The sequence below is a fragment of the Pipra filicauda genome, unplaced genomic scaffold (genome assembly GCF_003945595.2).
Source record: "Pipra filicauda isolate LSUMZ 115617 unplaced genomic scaffold, ASM394559v2 scaffold98_size3848907_pilon, whole genome shotgun sequence".
Taxonomy (NCBI): domain Eukaryota; kingdom Metazoa; phylum Chordata; class Aves; order Passeriformes; family Pipridae; genus Pipra; species Pipra filicauda.
Window position 1 is genome coordinate 2027772 of NW_024105186.1, and position 22302 is coordinate 2050073.

Genomic DNA, 22302 nt, shown 5'->3' on the forward strand with positions numbered 1-22302 from the left:
TTGGCATCCATCCTGTTACAAGCACCAGCACATGACTTCCTCTCTCACCAGCCTTCCCTGCCCCATGGGATCATCATCTCTGTCAAGCACAGCCCCTTCCCCCCACCCCAGCAATGCTACATCTCCCCCAGACCCCTCAGTGACCTCTGGGCCCCCCTGGCTTTGTCCCTGCTGGCAGGGGAGATGAGAGAGGTCAGCTTGGGAATGGTGACAAGCAGCATCTGCTCCTCTGTGATCCAGCTCATGCCACCTGTGCCTGGCTCTGGGATGTGCTGTGCCTCCATCCACCTCACGGTCCCAGTACCAGTTGTCTCTGCTGCTGCTGGGAGAAAAGCAGTTGGTTACTGCCTGCAACTGCTCCTGGCACTGCCTGCCAGAGCTGAGGGCCCTGCAGGCACAGATGGAGGAGGGAGGCAAATACCCAATAGCTGAGACATCACCTCATGGACACCGGCAGCCTGGTCATGGCCTAGAACTACCCTGGCTGTGCCAGTCTGCCTGTGCACTTTCCAGGGTGGCTTTTCCTGCCCTATCCCTGCAAGATGTGTAGTGCCCAGAGCACAGAGACTGGTTGGATCCGGTGCTCCAGGCTGGCAGGAGGTGGGGATGGCACGCACCAGTGTAGGTAGGAGCGCCCAGAGAACCTTGGCTGGGTCCTGCCCTCAGCCTCCCATGGGGGCACAGCCCTGTGGCCATGACCCAGGTGAGGTGACCAGGTCCTGGGGCACTGTACTCCGAGCCACAGACCTCCTGCTGGAAAGTGATGGCACTGCACAGTACTCCTGTGGCTAAAGGGACACTCTCCTGGCCACGTGTTCCCAGCCCAGGAGAGCCAGGAGCTTCTGTAAGCTGCCCAAACCAGGGCACCAGGCACGTCTGCAGCCCCTGGGCCTTCTGTCCCTGAGAAGGTGCAGTATTAATGAGCTCTGGTCTGTCTTTGCCTGGCAATTTCCCACTGATTCCCGTGTCCCTGTTGCCTTGCTGCCAACCTCCAGGGCCAGGTACTGTCCTCTACTTCTCCTGCTCCACAGAGACGCTGCTTCTTCCAGCAAGTTCAGGCTTCAGTGTGTCCATACAGCACAAGTGGAAATGGATGAGCTCTTCCAGCCTGCCAAGAGCATGTGACCAAAACCACACTCTCCACCATTACTAAGCAGTGGTTTTACCAGCCCTCAGGAGATCTCTGAGGTTTATCACCACACCAGAGATAAGAACAGAGAAATAGCCAGCATGTCCCAGGTCTCGGGCAGCAGATGTGCCTTGCAGGATCTGGTGAGGGAATACCTTGCAGGTGCAGGGCGCTGGGGCGAGTTGCAGTGAGAGACAAAAAGCCTCCCCAGCATATTATCAGCCTCATGTGCCCACACTCCATCAGGAAGCACTAAGACAAGGCAACAGGATCCTCCAAGCATTTCCCAACTGCTCCCCTCCAAAACTGGGGACTCCTTTTTCTCTGTGGGCTGGGAAGAGCCATCAGTCCCCACTTGAGCAGCTGTAGCCAGAGACACCCAGGGCCTGTGAGCCCACCACAGCTCAGCATCCCCTTGGAAAAAAGAGCCCAAGCAGATGCTTTTCTTTGGGCTCCAGGGCCCTAAGGGGTTCAAAGAAAGCCCTTCCAGTTTTCCCAAAGGCCACTTTGCAGGAATCTGAGGAAATTTAAGGGTGTACAAAGCCTTCGGGATAAGGAAAGCAGGGAAGGTCCTGAGTCACTGCAGATTTGAGGCTCCCGTGGCTAGAAGCTTCCTTCCTGAGTGAAGAGGACCTGAAATCTTTTTCTAGAGCTTGATGGAAGCTCCCTCCCGTCCCAAGCAACCTCATGCTTGTATTTTCACCACTCTTATTAGCAGGACACAGCAGACCACAAACCAAAAGTCCTGCTCAAAAACCAGTTTGGCTCCCCCCCCCTCCGGGCCATAGGAGGCACCAGACCTGGTGCTTGGCACTGATCAAACACTGCTTTACTCCTGATCTCTGGAAAAGTTGTAGCCTTAAAGAGGACAAACTCCACGCCCAGCCAGCTCTCTCCCTTCAAGGCTGAGCAACAGGAACCACTGCTGAGTTCCTCCAAATCTCAACCACAGTGGCAGTGGGAGGAGAGGAACAGCCTCCCAGAGAAGGGCTCTTCCACAGCTCACTCACAAAGCCTATTTGAAGGCAAGCACAGCAGGACTGCAGCACTTTCAGATTTAATAGCAAGCCTGCACTCATCAGCACCAGCTTAGACATGGGGCATCAGAGGCGAGAAGTGGGGGAGTACATGAAATAGCAGAGGTGGACGTGACACGCAGCTGGGCACAACAACGGCACTAAAGCCCCAAGTGATGCCATCTGCAAGAAGCTAAATGTACTGTGAATAAAGGAGCCTGCAGCTAGTATTTCAGCCCTGCCTTGCAAGGCTATTTTTGCTTAGATTGCCAAAATGTAATTACAACTAAATCCCCCCTAACAAATACTGGAGAGCAGCAGGGGAGAGTTGTATTTAAAAGGAATCTTAAGTAGCAGCCGTAGTAATACCTGATCGCAGCAGGGAAAACAAACTGTGCCTCAAAAAGAGCATTTGGTTGAGAGCTGGTGACAAACAAGTGGCAAGAGCAGGAACAGGACCATGGGGTCTCAAGAAACATGGAGAGCCACCACAGCTTGGGGAACACAGCCAGATGCCAAGTGCCTGACCACAGGGAGCAGTTAGTCACTGCTGTCAGAGTGCTGAATGTCTCTAGAGACAGCCTAGGACTGACACCCTCAATGCAGAAAACAAAGCCTTCAGAAGGCTGAATATTTTAAACTGCTTTCTCTGCCAGTCCTGGCTGTTTTCAGTCTAGACTTCAGTAGTAAGACAAGGAATTTGCAATTGGAGTCATGAGGCTGAAGGTCTCTCAGTCCCCAAGGCTGGTAATTGTCCCAGACATGGGCCGATAGTTCCGCAGTCACGACCAAACTGGCCCAAGCAGCCCCTTCTCCTGGGAGACTGTGCAGAGCACGTGGGGCAGGAGATGTGCCCCAGCACTGGTTGCAGACTCCCCTCCTGGGTCCAATGCAAAGGCTCTATTAAAAATGAAAGGCAATTGTGCGATTCCCCAAGGAAAAGGGGAAAAGGCTGAAGCTGTTAATGAGTACAATTAGTGTTGCAGTCAAGCAGAATCAGAGGAAATAATTAGCTCCTATTGTTTTCGTGGCATCCAAATTGCAGCCATGCTGGCTTTCCAGGCAACAACCCCTCATTCCAGCCTCACCCCAGAGGACAGGGGGTCACTCACAACCCCTGTTCTGGTCACAGCTGTCACGCAGCTATGAGCAGCAGCCTGGGCCATCCCCCTCTCCTGCTACACCCAGTGGGGGCCCAGTTTCCCAAGTGGCCAGAGACTTGCAAACCCCAGTGCACCCCAGAAACAGGCTTGGCCCAAATTCAGCCTTTCCCTGGATCCAGCACAGGGCAGCACTGCTGGCTCTCCACCGCAACAGCCAGAGTCAAGGCAACTGACACCAAACGTCTCTTTGTCTTAGTTTAAGGGAAGCTCCGATCCCTCTTCCCAACAAATAAGGCACTGCTAACCCAGGAGTATGAAGAAGAGGCAAAGACAAAGCAAATATCTCATTTTTTTAAGCAAGATGGTACATCTCTAACCCCTCTGCTCACATAACTCCACAAATACAGCAAAGTTTGGCCACCACTTGCACTCGGGGTGCTCTGCAGCTTCATGCAGGTGGGCAGCTCAGGGGAAGATGCTTTATGGAGCTTGCAGAAGCAGGCCTGTGGATTTGCCTACAGAAATATCACTCCACCAAATTTCAGACAGAGAAAAAAAAAAAAAAAAGAGACTGAAAGAAACAAAGAGACCCAATAATTTATTGGCAGAACTGAAAAGGGGCATTTGAAAACCACAGGGCTGACTCTCAACTGGGATGCTCCGCCCAGCTGCAGAGAGATTTATAATACTGGTATCCCTCAGCAAAAGGCTCCGATGTTGAGGCAGAATCCCAGAGATCCTGCATGCCATGTAGAGAAAGAGAGGAAAGTGCTGCAAGACGCGGCCCCAAGGGCACGCTGCTAATTGAAAGGCTGGCCTCCCGCCCCACTGCTAAAAAAAGTTTGTGTAAGACAAAATCGGCCTCTATTGTCACCGCTGCTGGAGGGCTTGATGGATCCTTCCTCCAGGGAGGAGTGCGAGAGTGGCCCATGAGTCCCTTCAGAGGTCGAGGGCACTGGTAGAGACCCCTCAGTGCTTTCAACATGGAGAGAGGAGCTTAGTGCCAACTCTTGTTCTCACAATGTGATTTTTGTGTTTCGAAAGCTTGAATTATCCCTGGAAAACAGAGAGAAGAAAGAGGTTAAGAGATGTGCATTCCTTCAGATCACAGCACCTCCCCATTCTACCCACCAAAGCTATCAGTGTTGCCATCCCAGTATGTCACTCAAATGCTCATTAAACCTCCTATGCAGATCTGCTTCCTAACTAGAGACTTTTCACACAAGTCAACCTGTCACTCCAGAACACTTGGAACAGCAGGAGATCCTGGTTCATCCCCACTCAATGACAAGAAAGAAGTGTCATCTCCTGTGAGCAAAGCATATAATAGAATCTGGCAACCTCCCTGATGGATTCTGTTGTTTAAACAACTTGCAAAGTCTCTTCCTTACCAAACATTTGATTTCAGGGGTTCTGCTTGGAGCACAAATATACCGTCAGACCAACCTCTTCCTGCCTCTGTCCCTCGTATTTAATCATACTGTCAACGAATTTAGCTCCCTGGTCTCTACTACCTTAAAAGAATATCTAATCTGACAAGGGCGTTTCTCTCAAGTTTAAATAAAAGAGTTTCTTCAGTAGCTTCTACTCACATGAGTACAGCCATGAGTCACAGGGGCTACTGACAGAAAAGACTGCTGGTCTACAGCCTTCCTCTATAGACCTGCAGCACGGGGCAGCAATGGAAGATGGGGTTACACAAACCTGTGTGAATGCTCACTGCCAGCCTTGGAGCAGCAGCAACAGGCAAAGCGTATTTACACATTAACAGAGAGGTGGTGTGTTGGAAACAAATGAAATTACAATTACTTTGAGAGGATAGGTTTGGCAGCTATTCCCATAAACAGGGACAGAGCAGTAAATTGCCCAAACCAAACACCTTGGGATGCCCCAACACAAACCAGACCAAACAGGCAGAGCTGGGCTGAAGAGCAAAGGCAGCAGCTTCAGTAGCAAGGTGCTCTGCAGGACTGTGAAATCCTTTAAACCCTTGTGTGCTGCTAGGAGCTGCACAGCGGCTGTACCGCACAGCACAGTGCAGACTGGAACGCCTCCGGGAGGTGGGCTCGGGAGCTGGAAGTGCAGAAGGAAGTGAAAAACACTTTGTAGAGTTAAAAAAGTTACTTTGGTATGACATGACAGCAAAAACCATGCTGGAGGCCATCTGCAGAAGACTAGGGTTCACCTTTGCACTTGCCAGCAAAGTAGGCTGTGCTGCCATTTGGGAACGTGATTCAGGATTCATTAACTGGATTCTGGTTAATTTGCAACAGTGGTTTGGCTTTCTATCCCATACTGGACTTTCACCCTTGCCATCTGTCACCCCTGACAGCACACTTCGGTCAGTTCTTGGACATTTCCTCTTCTTTTGCCTTTACTGGGGTATCCCAGGCCCTCTGATCATTCTTGCTCAGCACAGGCAACCCAATACAGCTGAGAGCTAAATCAACTCTGCCACTGCTTTCCTATACCCTTGGCACATTTACTGCCTTCAGAGGCTGACGTTTCATCAAGTGAGCTGGTTTCCTCTTCTGGAAGGTCACCTGAATGTCATCTAACAATAGCAACACTGCTAAGGGTCTGTATAACATTTTGTAACCGCTGATCCTCACAAAAAGCCAAACCTGTGAGGAGAGAGAGAGACTTTCACCCATGACTTTGGAGCAAGCTATGGGAACGCTGCTTGCTCAACACTGCTGGGGGAGGTTCTGGGATCCCAAGCAGCTCCTCAGAGCTCAGCTGTGTTGGAGCAGCTACATACCACTGCCCAGGAATGTAAATGCTTCCTTCCACCGGATTCCTCTGCTCTGGCACTCGGCAGTGCAGCGATCCCACTTGGCTACTACCAAATGCAACTCTCATGGCCAGCCTTCTTGCTGGCCCTTTTTAAGGAAAGGGCCTGCCATCAGGGAAGTGGGCACTGGAGGGGAAAAACAATCCGAGCTACAAGGCTCCCAACTGCCCTGAGCTCACCTTGGCTATTTTCCCTGCACATCTCGGCTGCCACTACCAGCGGTAGCTGGTGGTCTTCTCATTACCCACAACCTTATTTCTACATATAATAGATACTCTGTGTCCTTTCTAAACAAGCTTTTATTGACCACTAATTTATTCTGCTCCAACCCACTGTTAAGAGCAAAGGCAGTATGTCAAGCTCTAGGTGTCTCTCTGTGTCCATCACCTGGATGTGCTTAGGATTCATTTACCACTCCATACTTGCTTACAGTCAACCCTAGGCAACACACCCAAGCTGAAGACATACCTCTCAGCCTCCCGGGACCAGGTCTGGGATGCAAGTGCCTCACACGGAGGAAGGACACATCAGCAAAACAGCATCCAGCAAAAGAGCACAACATAAAATGCTGGTGGTCCGGTCAAAAAAAATAAATTTAAAAAATCATTTTGATCTTTGAGAAAGAACGAATAGCAGAATGGGCCCACCATCAGGCCCATAAGGCAAGAGAACGTGCCAGCCCACAGGAAGAAGGTTGGAAGCTGAGAGGTATGCTATGAAGTCACATAGGAAAAAAGATGAGGCCCTACCCTGGGTGTGACAGAGGGAGGGGGAGCGTTCGATCAGCGGCCACTGCTGTTCACCAGGCCATGAAACTCCTCCCAGGCCCTGGCAAGCCAGAGGGAAAAAAAATGAAATAAAAAACAAAAAATAGCACTTCAGATCAAAGGCTTCTTAACTTTTAACGAGAGCAGAAACATTCAATGGCGTTTGAAAGGCACTTGTCTTCAGAGAGCAAGGCAATATTCTCTGATAGCCCTAGTGGATAGAAGCATCCTTAAAACCCAGCCAAACATCTGACAGCGCGAGGCAGCTTTAGCGTTCTGCACAGACATGAAGCGTTCCCACTGGCTGCTGGTGATAAAGCCACATTAATACCCAGAGACAGGTATGACCTTCCTAGTCACAAATGGAATATCCATTTCCTATTGCTAATAAAATAGCCAATGTTACATCTTCCTGGAGGATTATCACGTTCCTTGGCTGGTTAAACTCAGCCAGTTACTGGCCTCGTGCTTTACCACGTACTGCATATGCAGGTAATCCCCCCAAAAGGGGCTTGTTTTAATGCCACATGGCTTAGTTATTACGAAATTCTTCAATCAGGCAGCAGAATCCAATTGTTATTAGAGAGTCTCATTTCCTATTGTAAACCTGCATTGTTAATGACAACCCAATAAAAACATCACAGCCATTTGAAATGAAAATGTTTTCAGGTAAGTTGGAGGGACAGGCCTAACGCTGCATTCCCTGGTGGAGAACGTTACTGACAGATGAAGTTAGCAGACTGAGAAATTGCTGTCGGTTTTACAAAGGCAGCATACTGAAAGCCCTCTCAGGGAAAAGATGCTGAGGTTAATGTGAACATGTCTATTACCTTCTGAGATCAGAGACATCAAAGAACCTCATAGTTCTCCATGCCCAGCAAAACAGTACTGATGCCTACAGCACATGCCAAGCCATTTTCCGAATCCACAGAGTCCAATGGAGCTGCAGGGACCTTCAAGTAAACCCAGGTCAACCATAAACTCAGATCACTCTGCAGATTTTGTTGTTGGTACTTACCAGCTACCTCACATTTTGTTTTGTGCATTGCCTCATCAGGCCACTGCAACACAAGAGGAGATTCCAGAAATGGAAACCCTGGGTTAGTCAGCATCTGTGCCAAAACCAGACCACCAGACTGGCTCTTCCCCTGAGCCTCAGAATCAAGCTCCAAATCAGCATTTGCAAAAGCAGCTCAGTGTCTTATGCTCTTTCCCAGCAAAATCATAGCCCAAATAAACACAGAGACACTTGTGGGTACAACTGTCTCTCTCCAGAAGAAAGTTAGGGAGAAGAGAAACTCTGGATATGAAGCCCTCTTAGCTGCTGAATATGGGTTGGAAAGCTTTGCACATCTCCAGCCTTGTCAAAAGGTCTCCACCCTCATGTCTTCCCCCCAATCTCCCAGGCCTCATATTTCTACCACATTCCCATCATCCACAATCACATCTTCTCTTTTTCCTGTCCCATAGTCCTCCCCAAACTTGTAACTTCTGTTCTCAGCAAGAGGGACACAAGGGCAGATTATCTGTCAACATAATCAATAATTTATTACCCCTTCCAAACTAAGGAGTTCCCTGTTCCAACAACCCAATAACATGCACACAGTCCTTCATCTGCCAAGTCCTCACAGACACAGAGAAAAAGCTTATCCAGCCAAGAATTCTTAAGCCAAGACCCTCATACATATTATAATACTAATGACTCCAACTATCTGCTGACTTGACTGAAAAAATCCACCAGGATGTGTCCGCCCCGATGTACCTAAGCTATGCTAGCGGAGTGAACTGCTCTCCATCCCGCACCCAACAAGGCTGCCAGTTCAGTCCGTCTGGCAGAATCTTTACGACCTGTGACATGCCAAAGGCACAGTGCCAGAGAGACTAAGAGGTTATTTTTATGTATAGACATTTTTAGTACCTTATTGCCGTACTGTCTGTGCAGCGATCAAATACTCAGTGAATTGATCCCCAACACTTAGATTATTCCCACTGAACAGATGGGAAATGGAAACATTAGCAGGCTAAATAAAGCCAGCCAGTGCTGTTCTTCCACACTCATTCCTGACCCACAACTGCTGAAACTTCCCACTGCCGAGGGTCAGGACCTAGGCAGGGTTCCCTTTATCCTCAGCAAGTAAGTTGGAGAAAAAAAAATGCAAAAAAGAGCCACTATCTTCTCAAAAAAAGAAAAAAAGAAAAAAAAGAGGAAGACTCCAGCAAAAAGAGGAAGAACAGAACAGTCACAGCCACTTGAACGGACTTTCCAAATCACCATTGTGCAAGCCACACTAGCTGTTTTCTCCAACCACCTTCAATCTGTACGTCATAGCAGTTTCCCTTTAGTACTTCCCTGTGCAGCCCTGCTCCTTACCATATCCTTCCCCAGCTCAAAAAGGATTCAGAGAGTTCACAGTGCACTCATGCACCTCACAACAGGCACGAAGGTCTGATCCTTCTGGCAGCCCACATGCAACCTTCCAGCACACTGACCACTCCTTACGCTCTGCAGGTGTCCAGGGCAGCACAGCCTCTTCCTAGGTGCTCCCCTTGGGATTTCTTCACAGTCAGACAAACACTTTGTGACTAACAGCTTTTAAAAAAAATAATCTAGGATGGTCCCCTAGCCTGATATAATTCTTTCATCTACCTGGCAGTATCTGTAGCAAAGGCAAATAGAGAAGCCATCATGATTTCTAAATGAACAAAACTGAACTGTCACTTCTTTGGTAACAGACAGGCCACCAAGATAAGGAAGCCTTTCACAAAGTCATGCACTTCTAAATAAAGCATACTATGAGTGATGGAGAATAAATCAATGAATCCATCAATTCAAAGCCCGGGTCTATAGAAGTGCTCTTAGACTTGCAGCACCTGGAAACATTACTGGAATTGGAGAATGGAGCGATAAATGAATTAAGCCAGAACTGCAAAGACTCGGGAGAAGAGGACAGCTATCAGATCTGGAACCTCACTGCTCTTCTCTAGATTTTATTCCTGCTCTCAGACTTAAAGGATTGAGGGTGAAATGCAGGTCTCCAGACTGGCAAGACCCAAGGCAACCTGCCTTTCCCTGACAGGCATCAGACAGTGTGTAAGGGTCCCACTGGGCAACCATCTAACTTTAGACAAGGTTAACCCTGCACACATCATTTAAGACACGGTCAAAGGCACAGGTGACACAAGCAGGACAGCAATACTGAGGAGTTCTCCCGAGGTTTTGCAAATTGGCAAGCAAATGGAAACCAGTGCTATAAAACCGTAACAGTTATAGAATTAGCTGTACTCTGCTGTGACAAGGGAGACCTCACAAGAACTCTACCACCAGCTGACTGTCTCACAAACACTGATCTTCTTGTCCAACTTCTGCCACTTCCACGGGTATTTCTCTTCCTTGTCACGTTTTTTGTCATTTCTCACTTTTTTTGTCCTGAGAATCTCAACCCTGTGGTCTTCTTACAGTCCACACCCTTATTCCCTTCATAGGGTATCTGCTTGTTTGGTAGCTAAAACAGTCTGAGGCCATTTCCTCCAACTGCCTGCAGTGAAATGAACCCAGTGCCAGCTCTATTAAGATCAACTATTCTTCTCATTTACTCGAGCCATCCCATTAGTTATCAGTGGTGACTTTGAAAGGAAAGGATAGTTTTATACCCAGCTCAGCTCTCACTGCAGCAGGCACTTACGAATAACTGAAGCTTTGTTTTCAGAAAAAGCAGCCTTGCTTTAGAGCTGACAGGACGATCCATAACGTCACACAGCAACCAAAACATTTCTGGACCAGCCCTCTCAGTGGCAGCCTGCTGATGGCCACTGGTCTGCTCCCTCCTGGTATAGGAAGCAATGTTGCTGAATCTGCCTGGGATTCCTGGATGGTACTGTGGGTGAGAGCTCTCAACACAGGAGATGGTCACTGACCACACAGTTATCAGTGCAGAAAAGAAAGGCTGATTACCCCAGGCAGGGCAAAGGTGTATGCAAGACAGACAAGAACTTCATGCTGCAGTGCTCAAAAGTCAAATATTACAGTGTTCACTTCCCTTCCACCCCTCTCCGAACTGCAGTTCACTGACTACGGACACCTGACTGTTTTCAGTGGCTTCACTGAGACATCGCCAGGCTGTGCCTGGAAACATCCTGCTTTCAAAAAAGCACAGTGCCCCTCCTATGGCAGCAAAAGAGGTTGGGGTTTTTTTCTTTAATTCCAAACCACAGGAAGTACCATTGTCCATAACCCACTGTCACTTCTGGACCATGTCACCTCCAAGGTTAACAACGCTGATGAACAGAACCCATGAATTGGTTCACTGCATCCTTGTGCACCTCTCTCAGTTCACCTCTGAGGGAACAAAGAGAAGTGATTTCTCTCCAGCTACTGAAACAAGGCAGCCCGCAAAATGTCACATATGTACTCTTCAGGTGCTCAGCACTGTAACGTCTAAGGTACTATAAATCCCTTGGAATTAAACAGAGTCCAAGAGATTGTTCTAGCTCTCCTAGCAAGATTGGAAATTCATACAGACTAAGCTGACCCTTCCACTCGCTGGGATTTAGGCAGCTTGTCAATATCACAAGCAAGAGAAAGGACAAACACAGGAAAATTGCAATGAAAGATCTGCTTATCTAGCTAAATGCACAAGCCCCATCACTGAGAGCTGGAAGGACAGAATGCAGAACAGCTCCTTGGAATAGCTGTGGTGCAACAGGTACTTTTCAGATGCCACTTGGCAGCACTGCTGCTTTCTGAAACAAAAGGGGCTGCAGCCTCACTGACAACTCGTGAAAAATGGTGTCTAAAAATGATTTAATATGAAATGCATCATCACAAAAGGAATATATAAAACCTGAAACACAGGGCTCAGGTTCCACAGTGAGGGGCATGCTAGTAATTTCTACAGAAGTGTTCATTTACAGTGTGTCAAAAGCTAATCCAGGTCAATTCACCACCTAAAAGTCAAGGTTTTGAGAAACGCCTGCTCTTTTCTTGCTAAGCGTGCTCCCTTCCCTGAAGCACAATCAATGCCAATCAAACCCTGCACATGAGCAGAGCTCTAGTGGAGAGATGCAGCCCATACAAATGAAAAATGCCACAAGCCCCCCCCTCAAAAGGCAGCCCTGACAAAGCCTACAGCACAGCTCTTCCATTAGAGCTTTTCATGAAACACAGCCAGAGTGTGAATATAGAGTGCTGGCTAGAAAGCCCTCCCGAGTCATAAATCACATGGTACATGTGCAGCATAAGTGGAGTTTATTCATGACGGACAGTATTTCAACAGGGCTTGATAGATGGGTGAGGAAAAGGAGTCAGATTTTATGGAGGATAGAACTAGTTACACAAGAGATTCTTCATTAGTGAGAGAACCTTAATGACATGAAGAGAAGCCAAGCAGAGTCAGACTGAAAACTGGGGCTGTCCTGCTCTTCTCTGTCACAAAGCAGCCACCGTCACTTCTCTGCAGCTGCTGCCCCTTTGCTGCCTGCTGGTACCAGGCAAGGGAGGCATAAGAGGTCAGTCTGTGCATCACTACACAGAAACTCCACTGACAGCAGTTCTGCTCTGAATTTACACCAGTGCCATTTGAAGGGGATGTTGGACAGCACTGCAATCAGACTGCTGCAGCTCAAGCGAGGCAATGGGAAAAAAGGGGCTTTTTTGATGCCCTACATGGCAAAAAGTTAATTGCTTAGATCTACCTGACTAGGACATCATCAAACCAGCTTCTGTCTAACCCTCCTACCCACAGAAGAATGAGTGGGAGAAGAGCCAGTTGGCCTCTGTTTAAGAACTGCTCCCAGCTGTAATCTGAACTACTAAACTTGATACCCCAAACACCTGTTATTCTCACACAAGCTCATTTTGCACCATACGTCAGCAACATAAAATGAAGCTTGGATGCTATGCAGGAAGAGAGGGCAGAAAGCACACCATGTTACACTGGTGAGAAATAAGGCCACACTGCTGGATGCACCATCACTCAAGGCCTGACACCTGCCAGAGCAAGAGCAGTTACAAACATTGCTACAGCAGCCTTTTCTGCGCTACAAAGTGCTGGTGGCAATAGTGTAAAAGAGAAAGGCCACAACATTCCCATTCTATACTTGCTACACGAACCACCACAACAACTTAGGACAGCTGGCTCCATACACAGCTTTCCCTACAGAGACTTAGAGAAGTCAAATACCTCCTTCCTCTCACCACAAAGCCGCATCACCAGTCTGCAGTCTGCTGCTGCTGAACAAGAGTAAAATACTCTGCTGTGTGTCCACGAGAGCACTTCGCTATTTCCCAACATGGACAGAGAGTCCATAGTGCCCTCTCCTGGCAGAAAGTGCATGAGAAATGTTACTGGCAAAGTCATGGAAAAAAATCATCTCCTTCCCTCCTCTTTCCCACGCACTCAGGAGGGAGGGCCACATGGAACACGATGCCTAGAGGCTGTTCCAGCAAGATCTTTGTATAATTACTAATTTACCCACACTCAAAACTGGCCACAACCAGCAGCCAGCTGTCTGCTAAAACCAAGACTGATGTCACCAAACTGACAGCACACTGATGACAGGGTGATTACGTGGAAACAACAAGCCATCATAATGAAAGGAAGTCATGAAAAGTACTTGGCACCCTGATTACAAGCTAGACTAGAAAGCTCATTGCCCTATCAGTGTCTTATTAATTTGTTTCACTTCTTCCAGGTGCACCTTTTCAAGTGTTAATTTAACCAATATGACCTAATCAGTGTATTGGTTTATAAAACTTAAGAAAAAAAAAGAAAAAAATTACATAACTCACCTCTAACTAATACCTATATATGCAATTTTGCGTCACTTTGTGGAAAATAAAAGTCACCCTGAATGGCCTGGTATGGTAAGCTATAACACATTTATTTAAAAATACAGCTGTCCTCTCTGTGTACCGTGATCTTCTAGTCTTGTTAAAGAGCCTCTGTCACCAGGGCCTGGAAGACTTAATATATGACGTTTATTATGATTAGAAATCATTTGTACAGCACTGTAAATTCACACAGCACTTTCCCAAGACCATTTATAAGTCTAATGGCACTATAAATCCCCGTTAGCTTCCGCACTTTATTCCCCAGAATCTCTTTTTATTCAAATGATCTCGTGCCCCCCCCCCACTGCAATCTTGTCTTTGAATACATCAGGCCGCAGTCCCACCCTGGGCTGCCCATCACCCAGGTGACAGGCTGGGTGGATTGCTGAAATACCCCTGGACTACACACTTAAAAAAATAAGGTTTTGCTGTTAGAACCAGATGTCCCTAATAACAGCACGATAACAACACAGGTATTTGGCTTTCAAAGTGCGCTGGCAACAACTGCTGCTGTTTGCAGGGAACAGCCCTAACGCACACGAGCACTTCTTTCAGTCCCTGCCACCTGCGCCGACTCAAGCAACACGTGCGACCTGCAGCACCCCCCCTGCCCCCACACGTACTTGATGCTATCGGTGTGGGTTTTGTATTCCATGATGGTGTTGGGAGGTAGGTTGAGCACTCTTCGTAACGTGTCGCGTATCCGCGCTGTCGTGGCCTGGTCGCTGGCTGTCTTGTTCCATATTGAGATAATGTCCTCCTGCGGAACAGCACGTGAGGGGTGAGCAGGTGGATGCACTTTCTGCAGCCCTGCCTAACGGGAGCATGTGCCAGCCCTCAAAAGCACCTACCTGGAATCGGACAGAGACGACCGCCCCGCAGATTTCTTCCCCCACCATAAACTGTTCTCCCAGCATGGCCAGAATGAGATTCTCCCAGCATCGTGACGCTAAGCCCTTCCGCAGACGGATAATCCATTTACCACCGTTTTTGTTGGCATCATCCTAGGAAGAGGGGCAAGAAATTGATTTGTTTTCTTCGAGCTATTTTTCTGCTACCCATAAGGCAGCAGAGCCACAAATAGGAGCAGATATTGATTGGGTGGGGCAAGGGACAGAACGGAGGTATTTTCAAGCAAAAGCATTTCACTTCTCCCCCATACAAGCAGAGACAAAGGCAAAAGACTTACTTTGAATACGAAGTATTTGAAACAATGGCTCTCAGCATTCCAAAGCTCTATTCTCTGAAGACTTGAGCTCTAGTGTTTTGATCTCACTAGCAAAGACTAACACCAGCCTACCAATCTACACACAGACCCAGAGGAAAGGACCTTAAAACTATTCCTAAAACTGATTCCCCATTTGTCTAATTCCCTGTATATGTAGTTCTGCTTGTAAAACGGGAGAAATCCCTCATCATAGAACATGGAAGCCCAGGAAAGAGTTTGCAAAGTGATATTTAAAAGCAAGCAAAAAGTAGATAAACGTTTTCCTTCCACATTTCTAGGAATGGGCTCACAAGAAAGAACCAGTTTGTTCTCTGGGAACCACTGACAGTATCACACATGATACAGCTGAATGTTTATTGCAGGCTGTGGTGACCAATAGAAATGACCAAAAATGAAGGGAGAGAGTAAAAGAAAAAATTTATGCTAAGCACCCAGTCTGTCACCTAAGTATTGTGATTCTGTATTTTGCATCTGATAAACAGCTGGAAACTGCTCCAGCCTCCCCTGCTCCCCAGAACATAGAGCTGTGTCAAACAGCTCCTCCTCTGTGCAGAACACTGTGGCATTGTCTTGTACAACACTATAGCTCGGAAATCTTACAAGATGAGGGGGGAACAAATTCCATCCAAAGCTGAAGACAGAGAGGTAGGAACAAGTCAAAGAGGTGGCAGCTAGGAAGTGGAAGGGAAGACAGGTATAGAACAGACATAGAGAAGAACAAAGGATGACTGAGGGGGGACTGCAGAAAACAGGACATCTGTAGTCAAATCACCAGCAATCCCTTCTGCCAAGTCGGGACACATCTCAAAGATGCCAGGCAAAGCAGCCCAACCCTTCTTAATGAAATAAAATTAACTTTATTTTAGCCTTAAAGCTTCTCTAGGGCTCAGATAAAACCAAACATTTGTGTGCTTTCTCAGAGACAGTAAGTGCTAACAAAGCAATCCTGAGGAAATATGGAAGGGCCAGAATAATGGCAGCATTCACCTGACTCCTAGTTTTCATGTATGTGCTAAAGCCTGCACTGAAAGGGGAAGGCATCAGCTCCAGACAAACCTCAAAGCACGACAGCAGCCATCCAAAACAACACAAGTTCTGGGAATGTGACATACTCCCATTAGATGCAAACTACTTTCAGTTAAATGTCCTTGTTTTCCAAGTCGTGAACATCACACTTTAGCCTTTAAGCCGGGAGTTGGGTTTAACTCTTCAAGCTTTCCACAATGACTAATGGGCATCAGAAGAGAGAGTGATGTTCCTCTAAATATCTCAAAGGTGGTTTAAGCAGGTTCAAGACTACAAAGAGAGCAGTGATTGGAAGACAGATGCTGTATCATGTGCTTTATGGTTACTGTTAGTTTTCTTTCAAGTTAAACAAGCTTCAGTTCAGTCAAGCATTTTATTTTCCTTTACCAGAATAACAATGATCTGCAGCCCAGTAAATCACCAGGGAACATTATGCTTAGTGCTTCTGACTTTACCAGAAAAGGCACAGATGGATGCAGAAAAAGATCAGCTACATACAGACACATATGTGCCTACAAGAATGAGAATAACTAAGGACCGGTTCAGAAGAGAAAACGCATAAACAAAGCCCTACAAACCGTGCAGCAAAAGGAAGGCCAGCAGTAAGATCCCAGGTCCTTTTCTAGAAATACAAGAAGCGAGTGGGGCCACAAGTAAAAAAAAACCAAAAGAATCTCTCCACCTCCATCTTAAAATGGCTACAGGGAAATGCTTTATAGAAGTTCTGGTATCATTAACTTGTGGACTCTCTGGTTGACACATTATCAGAGCAGCTGAATCACCAGGAATCCAAAGAGGGTTAAACGTTTTATATAAATTGTATTTGCAGTAACTGGCTATAAAACACCTTGCTTAAAATAATTGCCAACAAGGGTCACATATAAATTTCTCAGGACCAAGCAGTATAATTAGGTACTTCAGAGCAACACATAAAATCCTCATATTGTGAATGCTATTGGTCACTGCTGGGAGCAGGCCAGGAACTGGAAGAATGATTTGCTGGGCCAAGATTTTTTTAAATTTTTTTAACAGATTTGGATAGGAATAGAAGCAAACTCAGTGGCCTGGAACAAAAAAAAAAAAAAAAAAAAAAGGCAAATAGAAGGCTAAGTTGTCTTTCCATTTCCAGCTCTATGTGCAACTGTAGGCTTTTAACCACATGCACCTCTGCCTTCCTTCACTGAAAAAGGAGGGTTGGTTTTTATAAGCTTTGTTGAATTCCACTTAGACAGGTCCAGCCCTTCTAGAGGAAAGGCCTGCACCGGTGTCGCTGGAGGCACTAAGGGGCAAGTGTCTGTATTGGGAGGCACAGAGCTTAGTTGGGGTCCAGGCAACACTGCCCAGAGACCCTCTGGACCCACAGGCAAAGAAGTTCAGCAACCTTTGTGGGGGGTGGCAACCAGCAAATCCCACATGTTCCCTCTCTGGCAGCACGTCCCAGGACTGCCAGGTCACATGGGACAGACCTCTTGGGACAAGTTAACAGGAAACCCTGAAGAAAGGACTGCTCCCAAATGAAGCCAGTGGAGTGCCATTTAATGACAAGAGTCCTTCTACTGTAGAAGGTTCCCTCCAAAATACTCTGGGAAAATACCCAGGCAGAAATGAGAGCTCCAACTCACCTCCCACATGGGTTTGATGCCCTCTTTGAAAAGATGGAAGTCACTATGGCCTGTCAGGTCCCCAGGACGTACCATGTGACTGTAAAACCGCCAGAACTGCTCCACCTGCAACAACAGGAACCAACCACACAATGAGGCTGCTCAAACTGTTCACAGTCCAGATTCCTACAGAAACAGGCTTCCATTTCTCCACCAGCTGGCCAGAGTCACCTTCCCTTTTTCTGTTGTACTCTCCTGTCACAAGGGTGTTGATTAGGAAACACAGAAGGTAGCAGTAGGATCAGAGCTCGTGTGCCTGTTTCTGACTGGCTCCATTCCCAGATCACCATTTGAAACATTCAACAAGTGCCTCTAAAGTCACACGGTGTTTGTCCGAAGAAATCCACGCTAAGATAACAGCTGCTCTGGAGAACAGTTCCAATTCCATATCTTGTAAATCCTACTGCCCAAACTTTCAATGACTGGATATGTGTCAAATGCATCAGCTACAGCCAAGCCTCTCTACCCTGCATAACCACTGCTCTCTGTGACCATGGAGACTGCAGGAGTATCCAAATGAGACATTTTTTAAATTTAATTTTACTGTATCCAGATTTTAAGACAAAATACATCCTCTGGTGGTAGTTTAAGATCTGTACACTTGGACCACTTCACTTTGACCAGTTCCATTCTGGCACCCCTGGGTCAGACAATCTGACTGCAAGGAAAGGGAGTTACTTTTTATAATTCTTAAAAATAACATTTATCCTTTGAGAATCTTTGGGTAAGAAAGGATTTTAGAGAGATAGATCTTTAAAACAAAATAAAAAATGGAAGACATTATACTAATTTCCATAGTTTAAGAGGACTCTACTCATTTAAGACAATAGCTATTAAGCAGACCAGCAGTGCAGTTGGAGGGGTCAGACACCACCCCAAGTACTTTTTCAGAGACCTTAATGACTCGGTCAGCAGCTGGAATTCTGCTCCAATCTCTGACCTCTGTCATCCCTTTTACAGCCAATAAAGTTATGAACCAAGGCTGAGGAGGGGTCAGAAGCAATCTGTTTTTGCCAGACACATCCAAATGCCGTGTGGAAATTGCACTCCCAGAGCGGGGGCACATGCCCTCTAGTGGTTCACATTTCACAGCTTTTAGAGCTTTCTAAAGAAGCCATGAATAAATCTGAACCCAGACTTAGCTCAGGCAATTCCTTCTGAAGGTTGCTCTTCCTTCTCCTTAAACAGAATTTAGAACCAAACACATTATCAACTCTGCTGGCCAGACTCTCTCCATCCTGACAACTACAGCACTTCCAGCCTACAACAGCACCCACAAATTCTTTGCAGCAAAGAGCAGACAAAAGAAGATGTGACATTTTTCCTCTAAGGAGCTAAAAATCAATGTTAAGTCTACACTGATTTAACAGACTGAGAAGTTATTACTAGATCATCATGCAGTAGCCACATTTTTCATTCACTGAACTGAAAGCACTTGCTCATGCAGGGTAATAGGAGCAGCAACTATCCACAACAACAGGCTCTCCTTCCCACTCTTATCCTCTGTGGATACAACACCACAACCCAGCCGCTCTGATGGGCATATTTTTATGCAGTCTCCAGAAGGAATAAAGGGGTATTTTTACAAATTCTCCCATTACAGAAGATATGTACTGGGGGTCAAAATCAACATGTACATGGGATCCTGAAAAAAACTCGACAACTACCAGATAAAAAAAAAGGAAAAAAAAAAAAACCAAGAAAGAAAACAGCCAATGGACTTCCTGACTTTGAGAATAGTATTTTAAGGGAGACATATTTTGCTTATATATCTTGGGCTCTTCGTGACTGTTTTGCATTCCCAGTACCATACAACAAGCCAACACTGCCTTTCAAGGACACACTCAAATTTATGCCAGGAATAAACAACCACAAAGAATGTAAGAGGAAAGGGAGAGCAGTTTGCCTTTTAATGAACTTCACTGCAACACCAAACTGCACCTTGTCCATCACTTCCAGACAGACAACAGGCCTCCAGGTGTTTGCAAATACAAGAGGTCAGATGCCTGATCCAAACACAGTCTTTGTGGTGGGAATACAGGAAGCATGAGGGGGACTATACAGTCTTTGCTTCACACATACACCCGAAAAAGCTGTTCCTTTCTTCTCTTGCTGGCCTGTCCAGTCCTGCTCTAGCCAGCACATTTGACCTACATGGGAGCTCCCTTTTTTTTGCAATTATTATTCCAGCTGCCACCATTACTGCAGGCACGGAGGTCTAGCACAGAGCAGAACTGCTAAAGACACATCATCTGCTGTAGGCAATTCAAGAGCTCATCTGTAAGTCTTGGCACATCACTACCCCCTGCTCCTGACAGCGAGAGCACAGCCTGTGTGTGCACACACCCACCCCTCACACAGGGACTGAGCCAGCCACGACAGCAGGGGTGTACTCACGGAGGCAAAGGTGCCGATCTGTTTGATGTTCTGCTCGTAGCTCTGGGAGCTCGTGGGCCGCCCGGGCGTTCGCCTGGAGTACCAGAAGGTGTAGTTGTACTGCAAGGGGTGCTCAGCTGGCCCGGGAACAACAGCCTGCGGGACAGAAAGAGCCTGGCTTACCCCTGACATGGTCCTCTAAAAGGGGAAGGGGAAAAATTACATCCACAGCATCAGAAGTCCACATGTTCCTGTTTTATAAACAAACTGATCCTTGTTCTTACAGAAAAATTCTGACTCTCTTAATTGCCCAAAACAGCCTAACGATTAGGCTAGTTCAGAAATATTGGAAATCTGCAGTGCAGGGGTGGCTAAGGAAAGAATAACTTAAGCAAGCAGAGCATCACAACAAAAGCGACAGTTATAACTATTAGAGGCAGCACTACTGAATTTCCTTTTAGTCCTTAACTGTCTCCAAGGCAAAAAAAGACAAACTAGAAAGGGCAATGCAAGAGCTTTTCCAAATTGAGAAAAAATAAAAAAAAACACTTTTCCCCTCTGGGAAGGACAAACCCTACTTACACTAATCTATGATTCAAAAGCAATTATAAGTCTTTGGTGACACCAACTGCCTTAAGCAACCAACACCCCAGTGCTCTGGGAGAATTAATTTTGGAACTCGTTATGTCAGCTTTGGCAGAACCCATCACCAGCAGTGGGCAGCAATCACTTTTCCATTTCCAAAGCACTGATTAATGATTTAAAAGACTTCTAATGATCACAAAAGAGGCTAATGAGAGCTTATTACCCAAGAGTCGAAACTTACAGAGAAAAACCCAACCAAAGCCCTTATCTTGTATCACTTGATACTGTTACAGGTTGTCCGGGCTTGAATCCCTCCTCTCCTCTTGCTATGGTAAGTTTACAAGGATTGCATTACTTTAGACAAAGCAGCTTTCCTAAAAACAAGACTAAAAAAGCCCCAAACCAGAACAGATATACGCCCTATGCCTTCCTGACCATGCTACAATACACACACAGAGACACATCTTATGAGTTATTTCATCACTGCTGGGTAAACCAACTGCAAGCCTCTAGTGCCCTGTCAACCAGTCCTCCCCACACACCCTCTTTCAAAACTTTTTTGGTGGAAAATAAAGGTTTATTTCTCATTCCTGTTCAAAAGCCTGGCAGCGTACTAGCTGCGTTTGTGAAGGGAGCATTCACCCTTCAGAATACAGACCTCCAAATGCTACATCAAATTGTGAAAGTCTAACATAGCCTCTGTCTTCATCACAGCAGTGACAGTGCATTAAGAGACCACAGCCCTCCTAGACATATTTTCCTTATCCCTGAACTGAGGGCTGACTCTCTAGCACATCATGCTCGGGCAGTGGACTGATTGCGGATGGCAGCACCATACCTTCCTCTTGGTAGTACTCTGTGGCTTCTCCCGATCGTTCTTTTCCTTCTCACTGTCTTTCTGTGTGTTATTCTCCTCATTCTGGTCATGGTCTCCACTATCATCATCTTTCAATCTGGTAAAGGAAAGGACAAAGAAAGCCAGTCTGGCACCACACAGCTGGGAAGGTTCACGCCAATCTCTGCTCCAAAGCTCCTCCGTGGCACAAGGGCCCCCAGAGTTTGGGCATCTGCACTTGACAGCCCACACAGCAAAAACTACTTCTACCTGGCATGGCCAGCGCCCATCACAGGCATCTTGGGCACACACTTTTTAGCTAAAGACAGCAACAAAATAGCTTTTTAGAACAAACTCAAGTAATTTTTACTAATACTGACCTGCCAGAGAAAACCCCAGCGACTTGTTAGGGAGGGACCACACGAAGAGCTGTCACTGTAACTCTGCTGACTCTCCCACCCCGCTCCCCACGCCTCTCAGCACGGCACAGGCGAGCACACACCCGGCACCCCACGAGTCTTTCCGCCCGCCCGTTCCCTGCCAAGCGCCGGGAAAGACGAGCGCGAAGCGGGACCACGAGGCAGCCCGCGGCTCCCCGGTGCGGGAAGGCCGCTGCCTCACGGCCCCCAGCCCTCGGGCCCGCACCCCCTCGGGGCCGGGCCGGGCCCCGGCTGCAGGGACGGGGCTGTGCGGCGCCGTGACTCATCGCGTCTAGCCCGAGGGGCGCCGGGGCAGCGGCGGGAGGCGCCGACGGGGCACGGAGCCATGCGGACACCCCGCCGGGGGCCGACCAGGGGGCCCAGGGGCGACACTCACGCGTCGAATTTGTTGTTCATCGTCGCTCGCTACCGCCGCCACCGCCGTCCGCCTCAGCGACTTCCGCCCCGCTGGGTCCGGCAGCCAAAACCTTCCGCCGCTTCCGCCAGCGCGGACACAGCCGCCCGCGTTTCCCC

The 22302-nt window shown here is 47.4% G+C and overlaps 1 protein-coding gene across 2 annotated transcripts; it reads right to left on the bottom strand.

Moving 5' to 3' along the window:
- Nucleotides 1-3820: 3820 nt before the first annotated feature.
- EIF4E2 (eukaryotic translation initiation factor 4E family member 2) lies at nt 3821-22244 on the bottom strand. 2 transcript variants are annotated; one of them, XM_027751098.2, is made up of 8 exons: nt 22166-22244; nt 21353-21467; nt 19951-20085; nt 17515-17619; nt 14490-14642; nt 14262-14398; nt 6792-6870; nt 3821-4304 (listed from the first exon to the last, which is right to left on the bottom strand). In XM_027751098.2, exons 1-7 carry the CDS (start codon nt 22183-22185, stop codon nt 6825-6827), a joined length of 711 nt encoding a protein of 236 aa, XP_027606899.1. In that variant the 5' UTR covers nt 22186-22244; the 3' UTR covers nt 3821-4304; nt 6792-6824. The 2 variants fall into 2 exon arrangements, with proteins under 2 accessions (XP_027606899.1, XP_027606900.1); XM_027751099.2 differs by lacking the exon at nt 6792-6870.
- Between the last annotated feature and the right edge of the window lie 58 nt (nt 22245-22302).

Coding starts and splice junctions, on each gene's coding strand:
- EIF4E2 (XM_027751098.2), bottom strand. CDS start 22,185: ATGAACAACAAATTCGACGC. Junction 17,620..19,950: donor AGATCGGCACCTTTGCCTCC/GTGAGTACACCC, acceptor CTGTTGTTGCAG/GTGGAGCAGTTCTGGCGGTT. Junction 6,871..14,261: donor ACCCACACCGATAGCATCAA/GTACGTGTGGGG, acceptor CTGGCTTGCCAG/GGCCTGGGAGGAGTTTCATG.